The sequence below is a fragment of the Aulonocara stuartgranti genome (assembly GCF_965226115.1).
Source record: "Aulonocara stuartgranti genome assembly, chromosome: 3".
Taxonomy (NCBI): domain Eukaryota; kingdom Metazoa; phylum Chordata; class Actinopteri; order Cichliformes; family Cichlidae; genus Aulonocara; species Aulonocara stuartgranti.
The window spans coordinates 14,082,353-14,101,435 of record NC_138941.1 but is presented as its reverse complement, the minus strand read 5'-3'; the positions used below and the strand labels follow the sequence as shown (position 1 = coordinate 14,101,435).

Below are 19,083 nucleotides of genomic sequence, written 5' to 3'. Positions count from 1 at the left end.
GGGCTCTGATAGTTGCAGTTAGCGGGTGACTTACTGGGCAGGTGGCTCCTGAGTGTCTGTGGGAGTCAGGGTTCATTATGGTCCTGGTTGCTACTGGAAATAAAGAAACAAAAGGAGGGTGTGATGTTCAGGAAGTACAGACTGTAGCTCAGCAGGTAGAATTACTAACTGGAAGGTTGGAGGTTTGATCCCTGGCTGCTCCAGTCTGCACGCCACGGTATCCTTGGGCAAGATGTGGAACCCCGACTTGCTCTCCGATGCATCCATCATAGTGTCATTGTTAGAAAAAGAAATGCTTGTGTGAATGAAGCACGCTGTATAAAATGCTGTGACTGCTCATACAGAAAAGCAGCTCATAAGAACTGGTTCATTTTCCAGATAATTCCACTATTAAGACAACAGACATTTGGGAGGCTTTCTCTGAGAGTAACACTGAAAGTCTTGCTGCTCCTCCACAAAATGAACTTCAGATTAAAGACACAGCTCAGCTAAACACAACTCAAACTAATCTACACTATTTTTCTTTATTACGCAGCGTTTTTATAACTATTTCCAGATGTTTCTAAAGATGAAAACAGAATTAAACTCCAGCCTGATGCGTTTCTGAGGTTCCTGACTCTGACCGTCCCTCAAACGCCTCTCTGATCGTTTCCTTCCGTCGCTTTTACTTTCGCTTTCGTGAATGTTGTGGCGCAGTTGATCGTCTCGAAGTTAAGGTAACGTTAGCAGTCTGTACTGTTTTCCTGGCTGACATCAGCTGTGTGCAGCTTAGTTTCAGCATAAATCTGCTTCGTTTTATGTGAGATCAGAGTCTGGGAACGAGACAGAAACAGTTGATGATCAGCAGCTGAACTCGATGTTACTGTGGATCCACTGACTGATGTCTGTAGGCAGCTTCTCCTGCCTCCATCAGTCTGTTATGGAAGCCCGTTTCCGACACAAAAAAGGATCCATTCTCGAAATTTCGACTTATAACTCGAAAATTTTGAGAAAAGTAGCTCGAAATTTCGAGTTAGTTCTGCCAATCAGTAATCCAGCTACAATGCGCACTCAAACCCGCATCGCAACAAACCGGCGCTTTCGAGAGTACGTTAGCTGATATTAACGCCATGTGATTCAGCTGATAACAGAAGGATTTCATCATTTGTGAAGCCACACAGACAATAATCAGCGACTTGTGCGTTTATGACTGGCTGTAATTCTGGTGTCTTAGCTGTAGCATTTGTAGCTGAGGGCTTCAGCTTCCGGGTAACAAGGAAATTACGTCATTCACGTAAATGACTGATTGACAGCACTAACTCTTAATTTTGAGTTAGTTTTTTCAAAATTCCAAGTTAATAAATCGAAATTACGAGAAAATAAGTCGAAATTTCGAGTTCTGGATCCTTCTTCTTTTTAGTGACGCAAACGGGCTTCCAGTGTGTGGATGTTGTTTAACTGCTGACAGTGAGACAGGCTGTCCTAAGAGTCGCTGCCAACACTTCATCTATAAAATGCATTTCTCTGCTCGTTCGCTATAGTCTGCTGTCGTATTTGTATGCAGGTTATTTTCAGTTTAACTGGTGATGTTCATTCGTGTATTGTAGGTGAATGCGTTGATGATTGATCATAAATTAATAAACTGGCCGTTTTTGCTCAATAATTCCTGTTTCATGTTCAAACCGTCAGACAGAAACTCTGCGTTTGTTTTTATGTTCTTCAGCCTGTTGTTCTTGAGGTCATCTGTGATGCGTTCAATGACCCTCCACATGCTCTGAGGCTCATTTGAAGAGAAACAGAACTTCATCTTTAGAGCATAAGTGGGTTTTTGCCCTCTTTATGCCCGCGGTCAGGCTCTGTTTATTGTAGTATAACACTCATAGGACACGGTGTCCCGCTGCACACACACTGCACACACACTGCACACACACTGCACACACACTGCACACACACTGCACACACACTGCACACGATGACAGCTGCAGAGTTTGTGTCTGATGTATTAAGTATGAAACACTGTTGGGCTAAAATCTGGTCAGAATGAATCCAGGTGCAGGTGTGTCAGTTTAGGACCACTGGACTAACATCCAAGTGCTCACAATATAAAGTGTATTCTGTAGTAACATCCTGGTGTTGCAGCAACAGTCCCACATGGAAACGTCAACACTCAAACTCAAAATCTCTTTTTGTCAACAATAAAATGACAGCAGACCAATTTGATCAAAGTTGGTAAAAAGCTTCAGAAATTAGTAAAATATTAAAAAGTGTCTTGATGCTCAATCATCCAGGTAAGGGTTAGGTTAGTAATGCTGTGATTGCAGACATTCCCCAACTCTCTGTGAATGGGACTCATGGCCATTGATCAGTGGTTGTTGATCAATGGTCATGACCTCCCAGCCATTGTGCAAATGTCCTGTTTATAAGGTTGGAAACCTGCAGTCAGCTGAGACTGAAGGAGTCACCTGGATGAGTCATGAAACGTTTCTCCCACTGAAAACATCCAGATGAACAGAATCAACTTTTGGGGATTAAAACGTGTCTGAATTAATCAGTGGATGCTGAGTGGGTCAGTCAGTGTGTCGCTGGGCTGATTTGTGTTTCCTCTGCAGGTGAAGGTAGAAAGTGTGTGTGAGCTGATGTGAATTGAGCAGCATGGATCAGTGTGAGGACAGAGAGGAGGGAGTCCCTCCCTCTAAAAGCACTCTGTGTGGGGAACATGAGAGCCAGACCAAAGCTCAGAGGTGAGATGACCATCTCTAACTGTCCATGACTCTTCTCCATGTCACAGCTCAGCACTCACATCACTGCTCCATCATTATTCACAGGAACCCGCCTGGACCTCCACCCAGCTCTGTGTCCTTACAGAGTGACGTGTCTAAAGATGACTTCATTAATTTCAAAGTCTCTGCTGCAGAGAGGTGAGCTGTTAGTAACAAGAACTCTCTGATTTAAATGATTTTGATGTTTCCTGGTTTCTAAAATGCATCTCTGTAGCAGAGCAGTGTCTCCAAGGACACACAGGCTCAGCTGTAACTGTCAGTTTATCTGGTTTAAGACACATTTGGACTCAATTGGCTGTTTTTAACTATGTATTTTAATCAGAGGTGTAAATCTAGACCTCACACATCTGGATCCTAAACTATGATAGAAACAGCTGCTAGCAGTGGGTAGTTTGACTTTGATACGCTGCTCTAGAAAGCAAACAAAGGTTTGTGCAGCTCCTCTTCAGAAAAGTGTTCAGAGAGCAGCTGCTGTATTAGACAAAGGCTCGTCGTGTGAGCCCAGATGTGTGTAACAGCTGGATGAAGGAGAACCATCACAGGCACATCTCCATCCCGCCTTTATTAATGAACTTCCTGTTGCTTGCAGATGACAGGAACACAAAGTGTTTGTGCCACGTGATGCTGCAGGATTTGTTAACGTGTCCATGATGGTAACATCTCCTCGTCTAACTGCAAACACATGAGCGCTCCTAACGGCAGCTATCACAGCCACACAGGCAGACTGTGTCTCACTGTTGCATTCAGGGACATTTGTTTTCCTGTAAAAAGCTGAACTCTAATCTAAGAGGACTGTTACTGACAGGAAACAGCTGCATTATCTGCAGTCTGTGTGATCACAGCTGCTTCAATCACTTCATCAGAGAATTGATCATTGAATAAAACATGTTTGTGTCTGCAGAGGTCAGAGGTCACAGTCTGCAGGATCCAGCTGTCCGTCTGTGAGGAGTGATGGGTCCAAAGATTACCCTCCAGACTTCAGTGCTGAACCTGGACCAACGAGGTCAGAGAACTGTGATGACTCCTTTACATGTTTGTGTTTTCCTGGATAAATATGACCAAAGATTCATTAAAAAGATAAAAATCTTAGACTTTGTCCTGTAGCGCTGTGTGGCAGGCAGGATTGGACCCAAACACAACAGGATGAAGTCAAAGAGGCAGCTTTATTTCAGCTGTGAACATGCAAACAGCAGAAATAAGGAAACATAACTGTAGGTTTGCAGTGAATGAAGCCTCAGCTCGACGCTCCACTTTGTCCCTCTTTTCCTTCTCCAAACAGCCACATCAGGAGTCTCTGATGGAGTTTTAAAATATTTCATTACAAATGTCCAAAGATGGGTTCAGGATACCTGAATCCACAATTATTAAAGCTAAAATAGTTCACAGGGTTTGGACTTTGTTAGGTGACGAGAGAACATCAAAGTGTTTTTTATCTTTAAACAGTATTTTTATCACTTCAGTTGCTCTCACAGCCCTGTTTGTTATTTTAGTAAGTAAGTAAGTAAAGTTTATTTATTAAGCGCTTTTCATAGACAGGTAGTCACAAAGTGCTGCACACAGAGATTAAAATAAACAGTACGATAAATATCAAAATGCACAATATACACAATATAGAGTTTAAATGTAAATGAAAAATATAACAATGTAAACAGCATTGGTCAACAGAAAGCTTGTTTAAACAGTAAAGTTTTTAACTGTTTTTTAAAGGATTCCACAGAGTCAACCAAACGTAGTTGTAGAGGTAGACTGTTCCACAGTCTTGGTGCCACAGACTGAAAGGCTCCGCCCCTTTCGTCTTCAGACGTGTTCTGGGAGCAACCAACAAACTCTGAGTCTGTGAGCGGAGACAGCGAGCAGCAGTGTATTTAGTGAGAAGCTTGGATAAATAATCTGGGGCCATTTAGTGCTCTGTACGTTAAAACAATCATTTAAAACGAATTCTAAAATCTATTGGGAGCCAATGTAAAGAACATAAAATAGGAGTGATGTGAGCTCGCTGGGTAGAGCGAGTTAGTAGAGTGGGTGCTGCGTTTTGTACAGCTTGGAGGCGAGAAAGAGATGATTTATCCAAGCTGGTAAACAGGGAATTACAATAATCTAAACGCGATGACACAAATGCATGGACAATTTTTTCCAGTTCAGCTAAGGAGACCATATGTCGCAGTTTAGAAATATTCCTTAAATGAAAGAAACAGGAACGAGACAGAGACTTTACATGTGAGTCAAGGCCCAAAGAAGAGTCAAATATTATTCCAAGATTTCGAATATTTGGCTCAGCAGAAGAACAGAAAGGGGCAACAACTTGACTGATTTTAGAATATAGATCAGGAGGAGCTATGATCACGGTCTCTGTCTTGTTCTAACAAGGTAATTGTTAGAAAGCCAATCAGAGATTTGAGTTAAAGCCTGGACTAGGGTGGACAGCCTATCCAGCTGATGAGGCTTAACCAGAGCTCTTATGTTTCACTCAGTGCTCCCACCAAACACCTTGGAGGACACATTAGTGTGATTTAGATTTCATTGGTGCAAACACCAGTCACACAAGCTAACCCATGGAGGCAGCAGCAGGCTTTGTGTTTGGTAAAGTCTGCTGGCTTAAACTAAGAGAGTTTAGTTTGTTAGCACAAAGAGCTGTCAGCTAAAGCCCCGAATGCACTTTGAATACAGACGAACTGAGAAAAACACTTTAAATACAGCAAACAGTCAAACTGACCACATGTTTTTCTGCTGATCATCCACAGCAGTACGTTTAGCATTCATGCTAGCAGCAGGCTATGACTGTTAGGGTTGCCAACCGTCCCTTAAAAAACGGAATCGTCCCGTATTTAGAAACAAAAGTACACGTCCCGTATTGAGCTAATAAGGGACGCACTTTGTCCCGTATTGAGCTAATAAGGGACGCACTTTGTCCCGTAATACAGTGAGAATCAAAAGTGGTCTATAAATGTTTAGGGAATTAACGCTTTGTTTGAAAACATAATTCCAGCCCCTCTCCTGCTTTGTGACCAATGAGCTGACAATTCGAGTATGACAATTCAGATTACCGCTCATCTCATTGGTCGAGGAAAGGTCGCTTGCGGAGAAAATACCGGAAGACAACAGATGACCACAACAAGAAGCATGGCCAACAGGGAAACAAACGCCGACACTGCGGTGCAAGTCTCGGACGACAGTACACCTAAAGCTGGGCAGACACTGTGCGATTTTTTCAGTCACGTTATTCAGCTCCTGCTCAAACTGCACGATTGACTCGCAGGGGTTAGAAGTTGGTAGGTCACGATGCAGGTCTCACACTATACCGCCCGATGCTCTGATGCGACCTGAGTGCTCACACTGTGCCTCCATAAAATGAAGGTTATAAACAGAAAATCTGTCTCTCTCTCTGTCTTTCACTCACACAGACACACAAACCACCACCATCAACTTTGCTAAATTGCTAATGAAAAACACTGATCAGGCAGCTGTGAATGAGCAGCAGTGTAAATCCAACTATTTTCACGGTTGTTGTGGTCGTGATAATTTTGTGAGGCCACATCGAAAAGGCTCGGATGAGCTTTCCAAAGTTCTACAAGTTGTGCCTCCATCGCTTGTGTCCAGATCACACGCTGCACAGCCGTGCTGCTCCGTCTTTTTCACCGACGTTTACGTGTTTGCGCGTGAGCAGTGTGAGCGGCTCACGAGCGATTGATGATCGGGAGCTGCTCGAGGTGTTAATCGCTTCTCGTTACCCCACGTATACTACACGATGCACGATGAAGGCCAAAATCGGGCCGATCACCAAATCGGTCGCACGACTCAAAAATCGTCTCAAAATGGGCCAAAAATCGCACAGTGTGAGCCCAGCATTAGAGCAGCAATGTTTGTTCCCCTCAGAGAAAGAAAAAAGGCTGCAAAAGCACAGGGAGGAATGGGAAAAGGGAAACACCTGGCTGGAAAAGGTCACCATAACACCTATAAAGCGCACTGCACTGTGTGCCGGCGCACTTTTTCCATAGGCATGCTTCTAATGGTGGGGGCACATGAAGAACATGAGGGGCGTGAAAGCTCGGGGAACCCTTAACCAATTTTTTGTCCACCAGGCCACGGCAGAAGCAGATATGGTATGTAAACACTAGGGGTGCAACGATATTCGTATCGATATTGAACCGTTCGATACAGTGCTTTCGAACAATACAACATTTGTAATTTATTTTATCAACTTTCCTTCTGACGATGCTGTCTGTGTTGAGCGCTCAGTGAATCTGCGTTCGACTACTCCGCCTAGGCTGCACTGTCCAGCGCAGATCCACTGAGCGCTCAACACAGACAGCATAGTCAGAAGGAAGAGCGCAGGGCAAGCTAGCAAGACAGAAGTTAAGCTCTCCTTGCAAGATGGACCTCCCCCACCCTCATTCAGATCTGGCGTTTGGAATTATTTTGGTTTTCATGTGACGTATGACCCTGAAGGTAAGCGAGTCATGGACTAAAGTAAAACAGTATGTTGGATGTGCCACGCAATGCTCAATTACATTGGTGTGAACTAGTGTGTTAGCGCAGTTAGCTGGTTAACGTGTTGGCCGTCCAGCCCCATGCACGGGGCGATCGGCGGTAGCTCGTTAACGGAGATTTGCCGTGTTGTGGCGTTAAGGTCATTTCAACGAGATCAACCTGAAAGCACTAGTGGGAACACAACGAATATGACTGCACATTTACGCCGACATCATCCTAGTGCAAAGACAAAAACAACAAGCATGCTACTAACTTTAGCCGAGTCATTTAGACAGCCGTTAGCACATGATTCTCCTTATGGGGACCTGACATGTTTAATATGCTGCTGAGAATATAGCCCAGAAGAAGCGGATAGTATAGCTTTTATTTTGGAAAGAGACATTTCTCTGTAATAAACTCTCTTTTCCAAAGATGAGTGATTCCTCAATCAGATACAGGGCTCGCAAAATCGCTAGCCCGACGTCCTGGGGCTAGCGATTTTTTTCAGACGGGCTACCAAAATCTATCTCTTCCCTGCCCGTCGGGCTATTGTAGGAAGGAAAAATATATGTCAATGCTTTTGCATTCTTTCAGAAATGTAGCTGGGTAATTATGTCATTGGCATCGGTGAGCCACTATCAATATGTGACATATTGAAATCGCGTTTGAATTTGCGCTTGTTTTTTTGCTTTCACTTTGCAATCGCGCAAACTGTGTATAGAGAGCGACAGCACTGATCTGTGAGTGATGATAATTTGTGCACCAATTCCTCTGACATCGTCTTATTAATTGTTAGCTTACTATGCAAACATGACAAGTGAAATCTCACGCAGCAAGCTTAAACATGTGAGAGGTTGATCGCGCAGAGAATCGCTGAGCTTATGTGAGTGAGTGTGTAAAAGCAGCAGGATATATATTTTAGTTCTGCTGAGCCAAATAAGACAGGTCAGGGTGAAGAAGTGACAGCCAAAGAAAAGCTTACCACAAAACGGAGAAGTTATGACAAATCAGACTATAAGGCAAAAAGAAAGTGCAGCTTTATGGTTTCATGGACAAAAGAATTTCTGTGGCTGCAATATGACGAGCTAAATAACCAGGGCTGCACATAAGTGGTCCGCAGGTGCGCATTCGCTGTCAAAATAAAAAACACGCACAAGGGTTAGGGTTAAATTTAAAAACTGTACTTTTGAGTTAAAATATATATTTATAATTTTAATAAATGACAAATTAAAAAGGCATGAACATTTTTTTTGTATCGAAAAAATATCGAACCGTGACACCAAAGTATCGAACCAAACCGAACCGTGAATTTTGTGTATCGTTGCACCCCTAGTAAACACTGGTTTGTTTTTTAAACCCTCTGGTTAAGGTTAATATGGGCATGTGCGGTGAATATCAGCGCTATGTGGCCAGAAGTGTGATAATATAATTTATTTTGTGTGATAAACAACTGCAAGGATAGATGATTACAACAAATAGATGACTAATACATAAAAGTAATACATAGATGAATAATGATGATGAGTTATGATGTGTAATCATGGGAACAAGTGGGTTTACAAACAGGAGCAGCTGATTAGCTTTAGAAAAGCTGAAATAATACCTCAACTGAAGCCAATTGTACTAAATGCACTAAATGTGCACTGTTACAAGAATATTTTTCGTTCTATTGTTTTCTATTAATTTATATAATTTTAAGTTAAGCAGGACAGAGTTCTTTTAAAGAAAGATTTACTTATATTCTCAAAAGTTAAGCATGACAGGCTTCTGTTTAAGAAAGAGACCTGTTTTACTGTGTTAATGTTGTCATTTTGAGCTAAAAATAAATGGCTAAATGATCATTTGTTTCTCATATGGTCATATCACAAAGAATATGCATCTGCTTAAATCAAGTTCAAGTCAAATGGTTAAAAAATAATTTCACACACACAAAAAAGAGCTACCACACTGGGAAGGGTGAAGACAACTAGGTTGCCCGGCCCTGGCCACGAGGTGCCCCTTATTTATTTTTCAGGGAGTTGGCAACCCTAATGACTGTCCACTGAGCACCAACACAGGTAGGAGTGAGCAGTGATGAAGCAGGACTGTGGGCAAGTTTGAGCTACAATCCTATTGGCTTCTCAGTTTCTCCAAAGAAAAGGGGAAAAATTCTTGGTGTTGTGAAGATGTGAGTTGGTCTTGTTGTCGTGGGGCTGGAAGAATGCTGGCAGTGAGAGGCTTTTCATACAGTGTTCAGTAACAGAATGAGAAGAAAGCCACTGCACATGAAACAAGGTGCTCGTAGTGTTTGTTTACTGTGTTTGTGCCACAATGTCAGATCAGTTGTAGATTCACATGCAGACTTGTCCAGTGAAACCAGTGGAAGTACTGCAGTACAGAGCAAAGACTAAGCAAGCCAGGAGAGCTCTCCAACTTTCTGAAAGTATCAGGATATTTGAGTGATAAGAAAAAGTGGATCGTGCAACAATGTCCCTCAGCACACAAAACAATCAAAGCAGAATAAATATAATGTTTTAGATCAAACACTTACAGGGACCTGAAGAGAGAGAACCAACAAAATGTCATGGCTAACAGAGGAACTCAAGCACAGACTGAGTTCTGACAAACAAAAAGGTGACAGTTTATTTACCAAAGGGGTGAACCACAGTGCTCTATATATGTACAGTGAGTTGGGGAGGGGGTCCAGGGCTCCAGGGAAAAGAGGGAAGGGAGTCCACTCTCACTCCTCTTCAGTCACTCTTGTCCTGCTCTCCACTCACACAGCCACACACGGGAGTCACAGGTAAGCGTCTGTAACCAGGTCCGGGGAAATATTTACTCAAAGTATACTCAAAGTTAACCCAACTGGTGAATTTAGAGAGAGATTTCTTAGCAAAGAGCTGAGATCATGAACACAGGAGGGTCAATGTCCCAGCGACAAACTGCTCCATGCCGCAGCGTTAAATGGTTACCGGTAAGCCCAGGTGAGTCAGCAACAGGTGGTGTAATCATCATAGCTGTGTGGACCAAGAACGAGAGGCCATTACAAGCTCCACCCAGGCAGGCAAAACCATAGCAGGAGAGAGCAAAACATAAAACCTGAAAAGCCATCATGAGCCAGCCAGAGAGACACAGAGTTTATACTAGAAGAGAAACCTGCTCATCTTCATCATGTTTGTTTAAATAGAGAAAATCAGAAGTCTCTGTGTGTCAGACCACGGCTCTACACGGACACTTCTAAGCTGCTTCAGAGTGAACTGACCCAGATAATCTGCACACAGCAGCTGTAAAACAGTGAAAGTCATAACTGTCTCTCTGATGGAAAGCTTTTATTGTGAAGTCAGGAAGTCTGCAGGAAGTGTTGAGTTTGTATTCATCACTCAGTGTTTAATGAGACAGGCAGACAGGAAGAGCAGCTCATTAGTGTTGATGAAATCAAAGGAACTGTGAGGAACTGCAGTTTGGTCACATCTGGATGTTTTTCACTGACAGTAAATGTTTTAGTGATGAAGAAATGTGTTCACAGAGAGAGGAAGAGGAAGAGGAGTGGTGTTTGTGAGGAGGAGCAGCTGTCCTGCTGTGCTTTGTGTCAGGACGTCCTGAAGGATCCAGTCTCTACCAGCTGTGGACACTGGTTCTGCAGACAGTGCATCTCCTCATACTGGGACCAGTCTGCTTCATCAGGAGACTCCTCCTGTCCCCAGTGTGGAGAAAGATCCAGAAGCAGAGCTGGACTGCAGACAGCCAGTCAGAGCAGCTGTGTACAAAGTAAGACTGAACATCTGTCTGCTGATGGACTCATTTCTGAAAACTGGACTTCTTGTGTTGTTCAGACATTGAAGAGTTTTCTTTCTCTTTAGTCTCATTGTTTTTCTTTCTTTCAGCAGATGTTGGTCTGCAGGAGGTTTTAGATGAACATAAGATCAGTCTGAGGAGGAGATGTGAACGTGTGACTGAAGGAAGTGATGAAACAGGAAGTAGAACCCTCCTCAACAGGATCTACACTGAGCTCTACATCACAGAGGGACAGAGTGAAGAGGTTCATACCCAACATGAGGTGAGGCAGCTGGAGACAGCTTCCAAGATGGACACCCTCCATGACGCTCCAATCAGGTGCCAGGACATCTTTAAAGCCTTACCTGACCAACAGAGACCCATCAGAGTGGTTCTGACCAACGGCGTGGCTGGTGTTGGAAAAACCTTCTCAGTGCAGAAGTTCACTCTGGACTGGGCAGAGGGCTTGGAGAACCAACATGTCAGTGTGGTGGTTCTGCTTTCATTCAGGGAGCTGAACCTGATCAGAGATGAGCAGTACAGTCTTCTGGAGCTGCTCCATGTTTTCCATCCAACATTACAGAAGGTCACAGCAGAGAAGCTGGCTGTCTCTCAGCTTTTGTTCATCTTTGACGGCCTGGATGAAAGCAGACTTTCATTGGATTTCACCAACAGGAAGCTGCTGTCTGATGTCACACAGAAGTCATCAGTCAGCCAGCTGCTGACAAACCTCATCCAGGGGAATCTGCTTCCCTCGGCTCTCGTCTGGATAACTTCCCGACCCGCAGCAGCCAATCAGATCCCTCCTACATGTGTTGACAGGCTAACAGAAGTACGAGGCTTCACTGACGCCCAGAAGGAGGAGTACTTCAGGAGGAGATTCAGTGATGAAGAGCTGTCCAGCAGAATCATCTCCCACATGAAGACATCCAGGAGCCTCCACATCATGTGTAGTATCCCAGTCTTCTGCTGGATCACTGCTACAGTTCTGGAGCACATGTTGACTACAGAGCAGAGAGGAGAGCTGCCCAAGACCCTGACTGACATGTACTCACACTTCCTGCTGGTTCAGACAAAGAGGAAGAAGAACAAGTACCATGAGGGACGTGAGACGAGTCCACAGGAGCTGACGGAGGCTGACAGGGAAGTTCTTCTGAAGCTGGGGAGGCTGGCGTTTGAACATCTGGAGAAAGGAAACATCATGTTCTACCAAGAAGACCTGGAGCAGTGTGGTCTGGATGTGACAGAGGCCTCGGTGTACTCAGGAGTTTGTACAGAGATCTTCAAAAGAGAGTGTGTGATCTTCCAGAAACCAGTCTACTGCTTTGTTCATCTGAGCATTCAGGAGTTTCTGGCTGCAGTCTACATGTTCCACTGTCACACCAGCAGGAAGACAGAGGTGCTGGAGAACTTCTTGGGACAAAAATACAACGAGTCCTCTCTGGATGATTTCCTTGAGAGAGTCATGTATAAATCCCTCCAGAGTAAAAATGGCCACCTGGACCTGTTTGTTCGCTTCCTTCATGGCCTCTGTCTGGAGTCCAACCAGAGACTCTTAGTAGGTCTGCTGGGTCAGACAGAGATCAGTCCAGAAACCATCCAGAGAGTCATCAACAACCTGAAGGAGATGAACAGTGATGAAATCTCTCCTGACAGAAGCATCAACATCTTCCACTGTCTGATGGAGATGAACGACCTCTCAGTACATCAGGAGATCCAAGAGTTCCTGAAGTCAGAGAACAGATCAGAGAAGAAACTCTCTGAGATCCAGTGCTCAGCTCTGGCCTTCATGCTGCAGATGTCAGAGGAGGTTCTGGATGAGTTGGACCTGCAGAAGTACAACACATCAGAGCAGGGACGACAGAGACTGATTCCAGCTGTGAGGAACTGCAGAAAGGCTGGGTGAGTCCAGATGTGATCATTAACATCATTGATCAGTGTAGGTTAGTAGTTTAATGTTGAAAATAAAATCAGATTGTAAGCACAAAGTGTTTGTGTCCGTACGCTGCAACCTTCCACACCATTCCTTTATTGTACAGACTCAGCAGCAGCTCCATGGATCCCAAATCCAAGAGTGGAGAACAGATTTGAAGTGTGTCACATCCATGCAGTCACAGCTGTTTCCACCATGTTTCCACTGATATTGATCCTGTTCAATGACACGTTTCATATCAGTGAATATGTTCTTTAGGACGTCCACTGACATGTTTAAGTGTCCTGCTGGAAATCACTCAAATCATCCATGAAATCCATGAAAAATCCTTTTAGTGTTTCTAACTTCACCCTCTGTCCTCTCTCTCTCTCCATCCTCCTCACTGCTTCTTTCACTGATAATCACACAAACATTGTATTCAGCTACAAAATAACACAATAACATCATCTGATGATCATTATTATAAGAGCAGGATCCATATTTGATATCAGAGTAACACACTGCTTGGTTATGTGCAGTCATCATCAGTGACTGTGGGTCAAACAGAAGCTCTCTGATTGGTTGCTGACCTTGGTCACCTGTCCACTCTCACCTGTTTGTGTTTGCTCTCTCTTTGCTGTCTCCATCCTCTCTCTCCTTTCTCTCCCTCTCTGTCTTTGTACGTCACTCAGGTCCAATGGAAACAGTGACATTTACAAAATTTTTGTTTGTAAATCCCAAAAGGTTGATTCTGTTCATCTGGACATTTTCAGTTGGAGAAACGTTTCGTCACTCACTTCTTCAGTCTCAGCTGACTGTAGGTTTCCCCAACCATATAAACAGTACATTTGCATAGTGAAGGAAACTAGCGCCACTGAATGAACAATGTGCTGGGGGGTTAATTCCATGATTGTTAGTATGCAAATTCTTATGACCATTGATCAATGACAACTAATCAAAGCCTATTGATCAATGGCCATGAGTACCATTCACAGAAAGTGGGGAATGGCTACAATCACAGCATTGTAGGATGGCGAAAGATCAACCTTTTGGGATTTACTTACCTGGATGATTAAGCACGCATCAAGACGTTATTTTATTAAACATTTTAAAATGTTAGCAGCACAAACAAACATTTTTGCAGCACAAACCAGCACAAACGTTTGACATCCATTTTGTTTGATTCCATTAATATGGGGGGGCTGGTTGACCTCTAGAAATTTTTGTTAATATCTTTAAAATAATAACGGCACAAACAAAAATTTCTGCAGCACAAACCAGCACAAACGTAGCACAAACGTTTGATACTACTTTTGTTGGATTTGGGTAATGTGGGGGGGCTGGTTGACCTTTTGACCTTTACATTTTCATTAATATCTTTAAAACAGAAGCAGCACAAACGAAAATTTTAGCAGCACAAACCAGCACAAACGTAGCACAGTTGATTGACACCCATTTTGTTTGATTTAATTAATGTGGGGGGGCTGGTTGACCTCTGATGACCTCTAGAAATTGTTATTAATATCTTTAAAATGATAGCAGCACAAACGAAAATCTTTGCAGCACAAACCAGCACAAACGTAGCACAAACGTTTGATACCACTTTTGTTGGATTTGGGTAATGTGGGGGGGCTGGTTGACCTTTACATTTTCATTAATATCTCGGAAACCGTAGCAGCACAAACGCTAATTTTACCTGCACAAATCTGCACAAACGTAGCACTAACCGCTCCGCCTATTTGCCTTTACGTTTCAAGTGGGTGGGGGGTCAGCTTCACTCTGCTCATTTACAAACCAATCAAAGACAAACGGATCCATGTCAGGTTATAACAATATTCAAAGTAAATACAGGCTGCTGCTGGACACAGACAGGTAACATCATTTTGACTTGCTGTCACCTGGATCTGGACTCATAAACACTGAAGCCCTGAACAGGAATACAAATCATTTTCTGCCAACTAGCGACACAGCAGCAGATAATGGCTCAGAAAGCTAAAATGAGCCAATCATTTCTGTGTTTAGTTCCCCTGAAATCAGATCTGATATCAGCAGCTCTGAGTTCATTCATCATTATTGTCCAGTGATGAGATTTCTGCTCCGTTTGGTAACAGTCAGCAGGTTTTTCCTGCGTGTGGACGTGAACAGTCGTACCTGACAGCAGGTAGCAAACAGAGATCATCTTTCCAGCTGGAACTCTTCACTGAGCTGAACTCATTCAAAATGTTCTGGAGTCAAAACAGGAAACAGTCCAAATGTGTGTCTTCACTCTGACTCTGGATCAGATCTCAGTGACAGACTGTGGACATTATGGAAGCCTAAATGTGACACCATCTTCCTCCTTCATCTGCAGATTAAAGCCAAACAAAGATTCTCATTAAAAGTCTGCAGGTCTGAGAGAGACTCAATCGTTGTGTCATGTCAAACACAGTAAGAGGAGCTGAAGCACAGATGTGAAGAGCAGATTCATCAGATTATGACCTCACTCTGTTTTGTCTTCATATACATTCAGTCTGTGTTTATAATGCAGATTTTCTGCTTTTATAATAACACATTTTATATTTTCTATCATCACAGACTGACTCAGTGTGGACTCAAAGAGTCTCACTGTGAAGTTGTGGCCTCAGCTCTGAAGTCCAACCCCTCCCATCTGACAGAGCTGGACATGAGTAGAAACCTCAGCCTGCAGGATTCAGGTGTGAAGCTTCTGTGTGCTGGACTGGAGAGTCCAAACTGTCAACTGGAGACTCTGGGGTGAGTTCACTGACTGCGGCTGTTGTTGTTTTTCTATATTTCAGGTCTTTGATTGATGTTTGAAAATTTCTTTAGTTCCTAAATGTTCAGGATGTGTCTGAAGACAAATGTGAAGAAGTTTGAGTGCTTTCAGAAATGTTGTCTTTCCAAACGACTGAACAACAGTTTTTCCTTTTGGCTCCAAACAGAAGTGACAGACTTGAGCAGGGTTCATTTAAAGGCTGACAGAAGTGGAGTGGTGACGGGGAGATGTTTGACAGGACAGTGTTTCAGCCTCCACAGGTTCATGTTGTGCTCCATCAGTCAGTGAAGATGAAGTCAGTGCTGATGAGGCTGTAGAGTGTGTGAGGGATGTGAATGAGGATGATGAAGATCTGATGATAGCAGATAAGAACAGGCTGCAGAGACTTTGAGCCATACAGGGCACACAGTGTGTGTACAGAACAGCTGAAATCATTATGGAGGCCTCACTGGGATATGGAAGCATCACAGTACAGCTTCAGTGAAGCTTTAAAGTCTCTGATATGAGATGAGAAATGAAGCAGCCAGAGCTTTTTCATGAGTGGAAATCCACTGTGACTGTGAGCTGCTGCTACAGCCTCCAGATTAGCCAGCAGCTCATCCTGCTCAACATTTTCTCACCAACTTTAATGGAAGTGTGATGTTTTCAGCTGGAGTGATGGTCAGGGTGGCCGCCCTCTCCTCTTCTTCTCCTCTTCCTCTTTCATTTGTAAAGCCACTTCTGCTGCTTTCATTCATTTGGAAGTCCTGTAGCTGAGTTTGGGAGAGACTAACAGCCTCGGCAGCAGAGGGGAGAAAGGCTGTAACACCACCACTTTACTCTGTTCTACCTGTCACGTCATTTTATCAGGAAACAAATATGCTCATGTTTTTACTGTGTTTGTCTTGAAGATGTAAGAAGATCACATGGTGCTTTTTATTATTGTGTTGGTTTGTTTCCTGTCTCTTGGATGGAGCCCAGCTGTGCGTGGCCCCTGGGCCTGTGGTCAGAGTGTGTGCTGGATAATCCGGCCCAGGATGAGGCCAAACTGACATGGGATGAAATGTCTGTCACATAATTGAGCTTAGTGTAGTTTCATTTCTGCACAATTTAACAACAACCAAAACTTTGTTCTGTCTTTTCTATGTTATACTGTAGACTTTCTTTGATACTGTGTCCAAAAGGAGCAGCTTTTACTTTGAAGGGGAGGCGTCTCTGTTTCCTCTTCAGGTTCGATGATGGAAGCAAATGAGTGTGTGATGTTCTTTCAGTGTTGCACTTTGTAGACGCTCCCTGAGCACTGGTCTCACAGCCAGCTGCACATAGAGACCAGTGTTGTTAGTCCAGGTCAGAAGATGACTTGTTGGAATGAAAATGAGCTTGTAGTTTGTCTGCTTTAATAATGTGACTGGAAAAAGGTGTTGGACTTCAAATATGTCCATTTCTTTCACACTTCACCTTTAAAAGTGAAGCCTTGTGGTTCCTGGAAGGAAAAACACGACTTTTTCAAGTCTTTGTCCTGTTTTTATGATAAATGTACGACTTTAATGTGAAACATTCAGAGTTTTTTCTCTTGTTGTGTTTGTTTGAAGCTGCTTCCTGTTGGCTTCAGCTGTTTGGAGTTTCCATTTTCTAAACTTCTACATTCTGAACCTTCTTCAGCTCTGAACAGATGATGAAACACTGAATGATTTCAAGCACTTTGTCTAATAAACTTACATCTTTCATTCTTTATACAGATTGTGGGGCTGTGGTTTGTCAGAGATCAGCTGTGATTATCTGGCAGCAGCACTGAAGTCCAACCCCTCCCATCTGAGAGAGCTGGACCTGACCTACAACAAAAAGCTGCAGGATTCAGGAGTGAAGCATCTGTGTGGTTTCCTGGAGAGTCCAGGATGTGGACTTGAAACTCTGAGGTCAGTCAGCATGTTTTAGTTGTGCTGAGATGAATATGATGTGAAAGTTGTGCTGACACTAAACTGCAGACATCAGGCTGATATTATACTGATCCACACTGAGGATCTTCATGGTAAAGTCTGTTTTCTTCTTCTCTGGTTTAGTCCATTGACTGCAGCAGAACAATGTTCACATTTCAAACAGTGAGACTCAACGTATGGCCCGCGGCCCACACGCGGCCTGCCCACCTTTCCTGATTCAGAGAGAGGGGACCCTGATTAACTGTGTAGTGTTCTTCCTCACAGTTCTAAGTATCAGACACAACAATGAATAATCCACAGCTGACTGTCTTTAGCAGGTCAAAGGTCACGGCACACAGCAGACAGTGGGAAATATTATAACTCTGATCATTTATCAGCACATATCCATATGTATAAAAACAAAGCTGACACTGTGAGACTTGATCAGAGGTGTGATCATCACAGCAGAGGCCTTTGTGTCAAAGTCACTGAGGATCAAACAGAAACACATGAAGCAGATTTTCCTGTTCTGGCTTTTTATAGCAGATAACCTTCAAAATATTCTGCAGTCCATCAAAAACTGAAGCAAACCATGAATCAACATGTGAACATGAGCTGATGCTGCTGAAGTGAAGCAAAGTTACAGAGGTTTGATTACAGACACAGCTGAGAGTTTGTAATCTGTCATCATTTTAAAAGGTTTACATTTCTTCAGTATTGAACAGCAGAAATGAGGCTTTGTTTTCGGAGGCCGACAGCAGTGAACACAACAGCAGACTGGTGCGTAATAAGCAGTGAATAATGCAGGAAACAGATTTTTGAAGGTAAACTGTTCTTGAAGTACACTGAGAGAGAGAGAGCTGTGCAGGAAGTAAACGTCAAAGTCAGAGAGAATTCATGACGATGTTCATCAAACGTAAAGCGTAGTTTGGATCTTCTTCTGCTGCTGGTTCACTCAGTTTTGGTTGGAGACAGATGAAACCTGCAGCTTCAGGATCTGTGAGCTGTCCACTTTCAGCCCCGACGGCGTGTCCGTGTACGTGCCGTCGAGTGAACGATCCACGCTCTGTGTTTCCATCTTTGTGTGTTTAGCTGCTCTCATTTACTGTTTTATCTGTTTGCTTGTTGTTGAAATACTTTTGGGAGCTTTAACCTGAGATTCTGGCAAAATACATTTATATAAAAAATCGATTCAGGATTGAATGAATCAACATCGCTTTATTCAAATTAAAACCATTTAAATAGGAAAATCCATTTTTTACAGCCGCCTCTAATGCTGGGTAATGTCAGCTGGTCCATGTGCAGCTGGCTGTGAGGCTCAGGGAGCGTCTACAAAGTGCAACACTGAAAGAACATCATCCATAAATATTGAGTAATAACTGGACTCTCATACAGCGAGACTCAAATGCCTTTAAACATCAGCTTATCCTGCTGATCCAAGTCCAACACTGAGTTTGTAAAAACATGTTTGTCAATCATTTTGTTTGGTTTCTGAGGAAAATGATTCAATAACTTGCTGCTAAT

The 19,083-nt window shown here is 43.2% G+C and overlaps 1 protein-coding gene across 9 annotated transcripts in view; it reads left to right on the top strand.

Moving 5' to 3' along the window:
- Positions 1–602: 602 nt before the first annotated feature.
- LOC309702573 (NACHT, LRR and PYD domains-containing protein 12-like) overlaps positions 603–19,083 on the top strand; it is a 29,110-nt gene continuing 10,629 nt past the window's right edge. For 2 of the 9 annotated variants that reach the window (XM_082527169.1, XM_082527174.1), the window contains exons 1-9: positions 603–716; positions 2,589–2,720; positions 2,805–2,897; positions 3,661–3,762; positions 9,892–10,008; positions 10,732–10,973; positions 11,090–12,881; positions 15,466–15,642; positions 17,383–17,559. In XM_082527169.1, coding sequence (XP_082383295.1) covers positions 2,632–2,720; positions 2,805–2,897; positions 3,661–3,762; positions 9,892–10,008; positions 10,732–10,973; positions 11,090–12,881; positions 15,466–15,642; positions 17,383–17,559 — 2,789 coding nt within the window. In that variant the 5' untranslated portion in view covers positions 603–716; positions 2,589–2,631. The remainder of the gene's footprint in view (positions 717–2,588; positions 2,721–2,804; positions 2,898–3,660; positions 3,763–9,891; positions 10,009–10,731; positions 10,974–11,089; positions 12,882–15,465; positions 15,643–17,382; positions 17,560–19,083) is intronic. The other 7 variants (XM_082527172.1, XM_082527167.1, XM_082527175.1 and 4 more) reach the window with 5 other exon arrangements.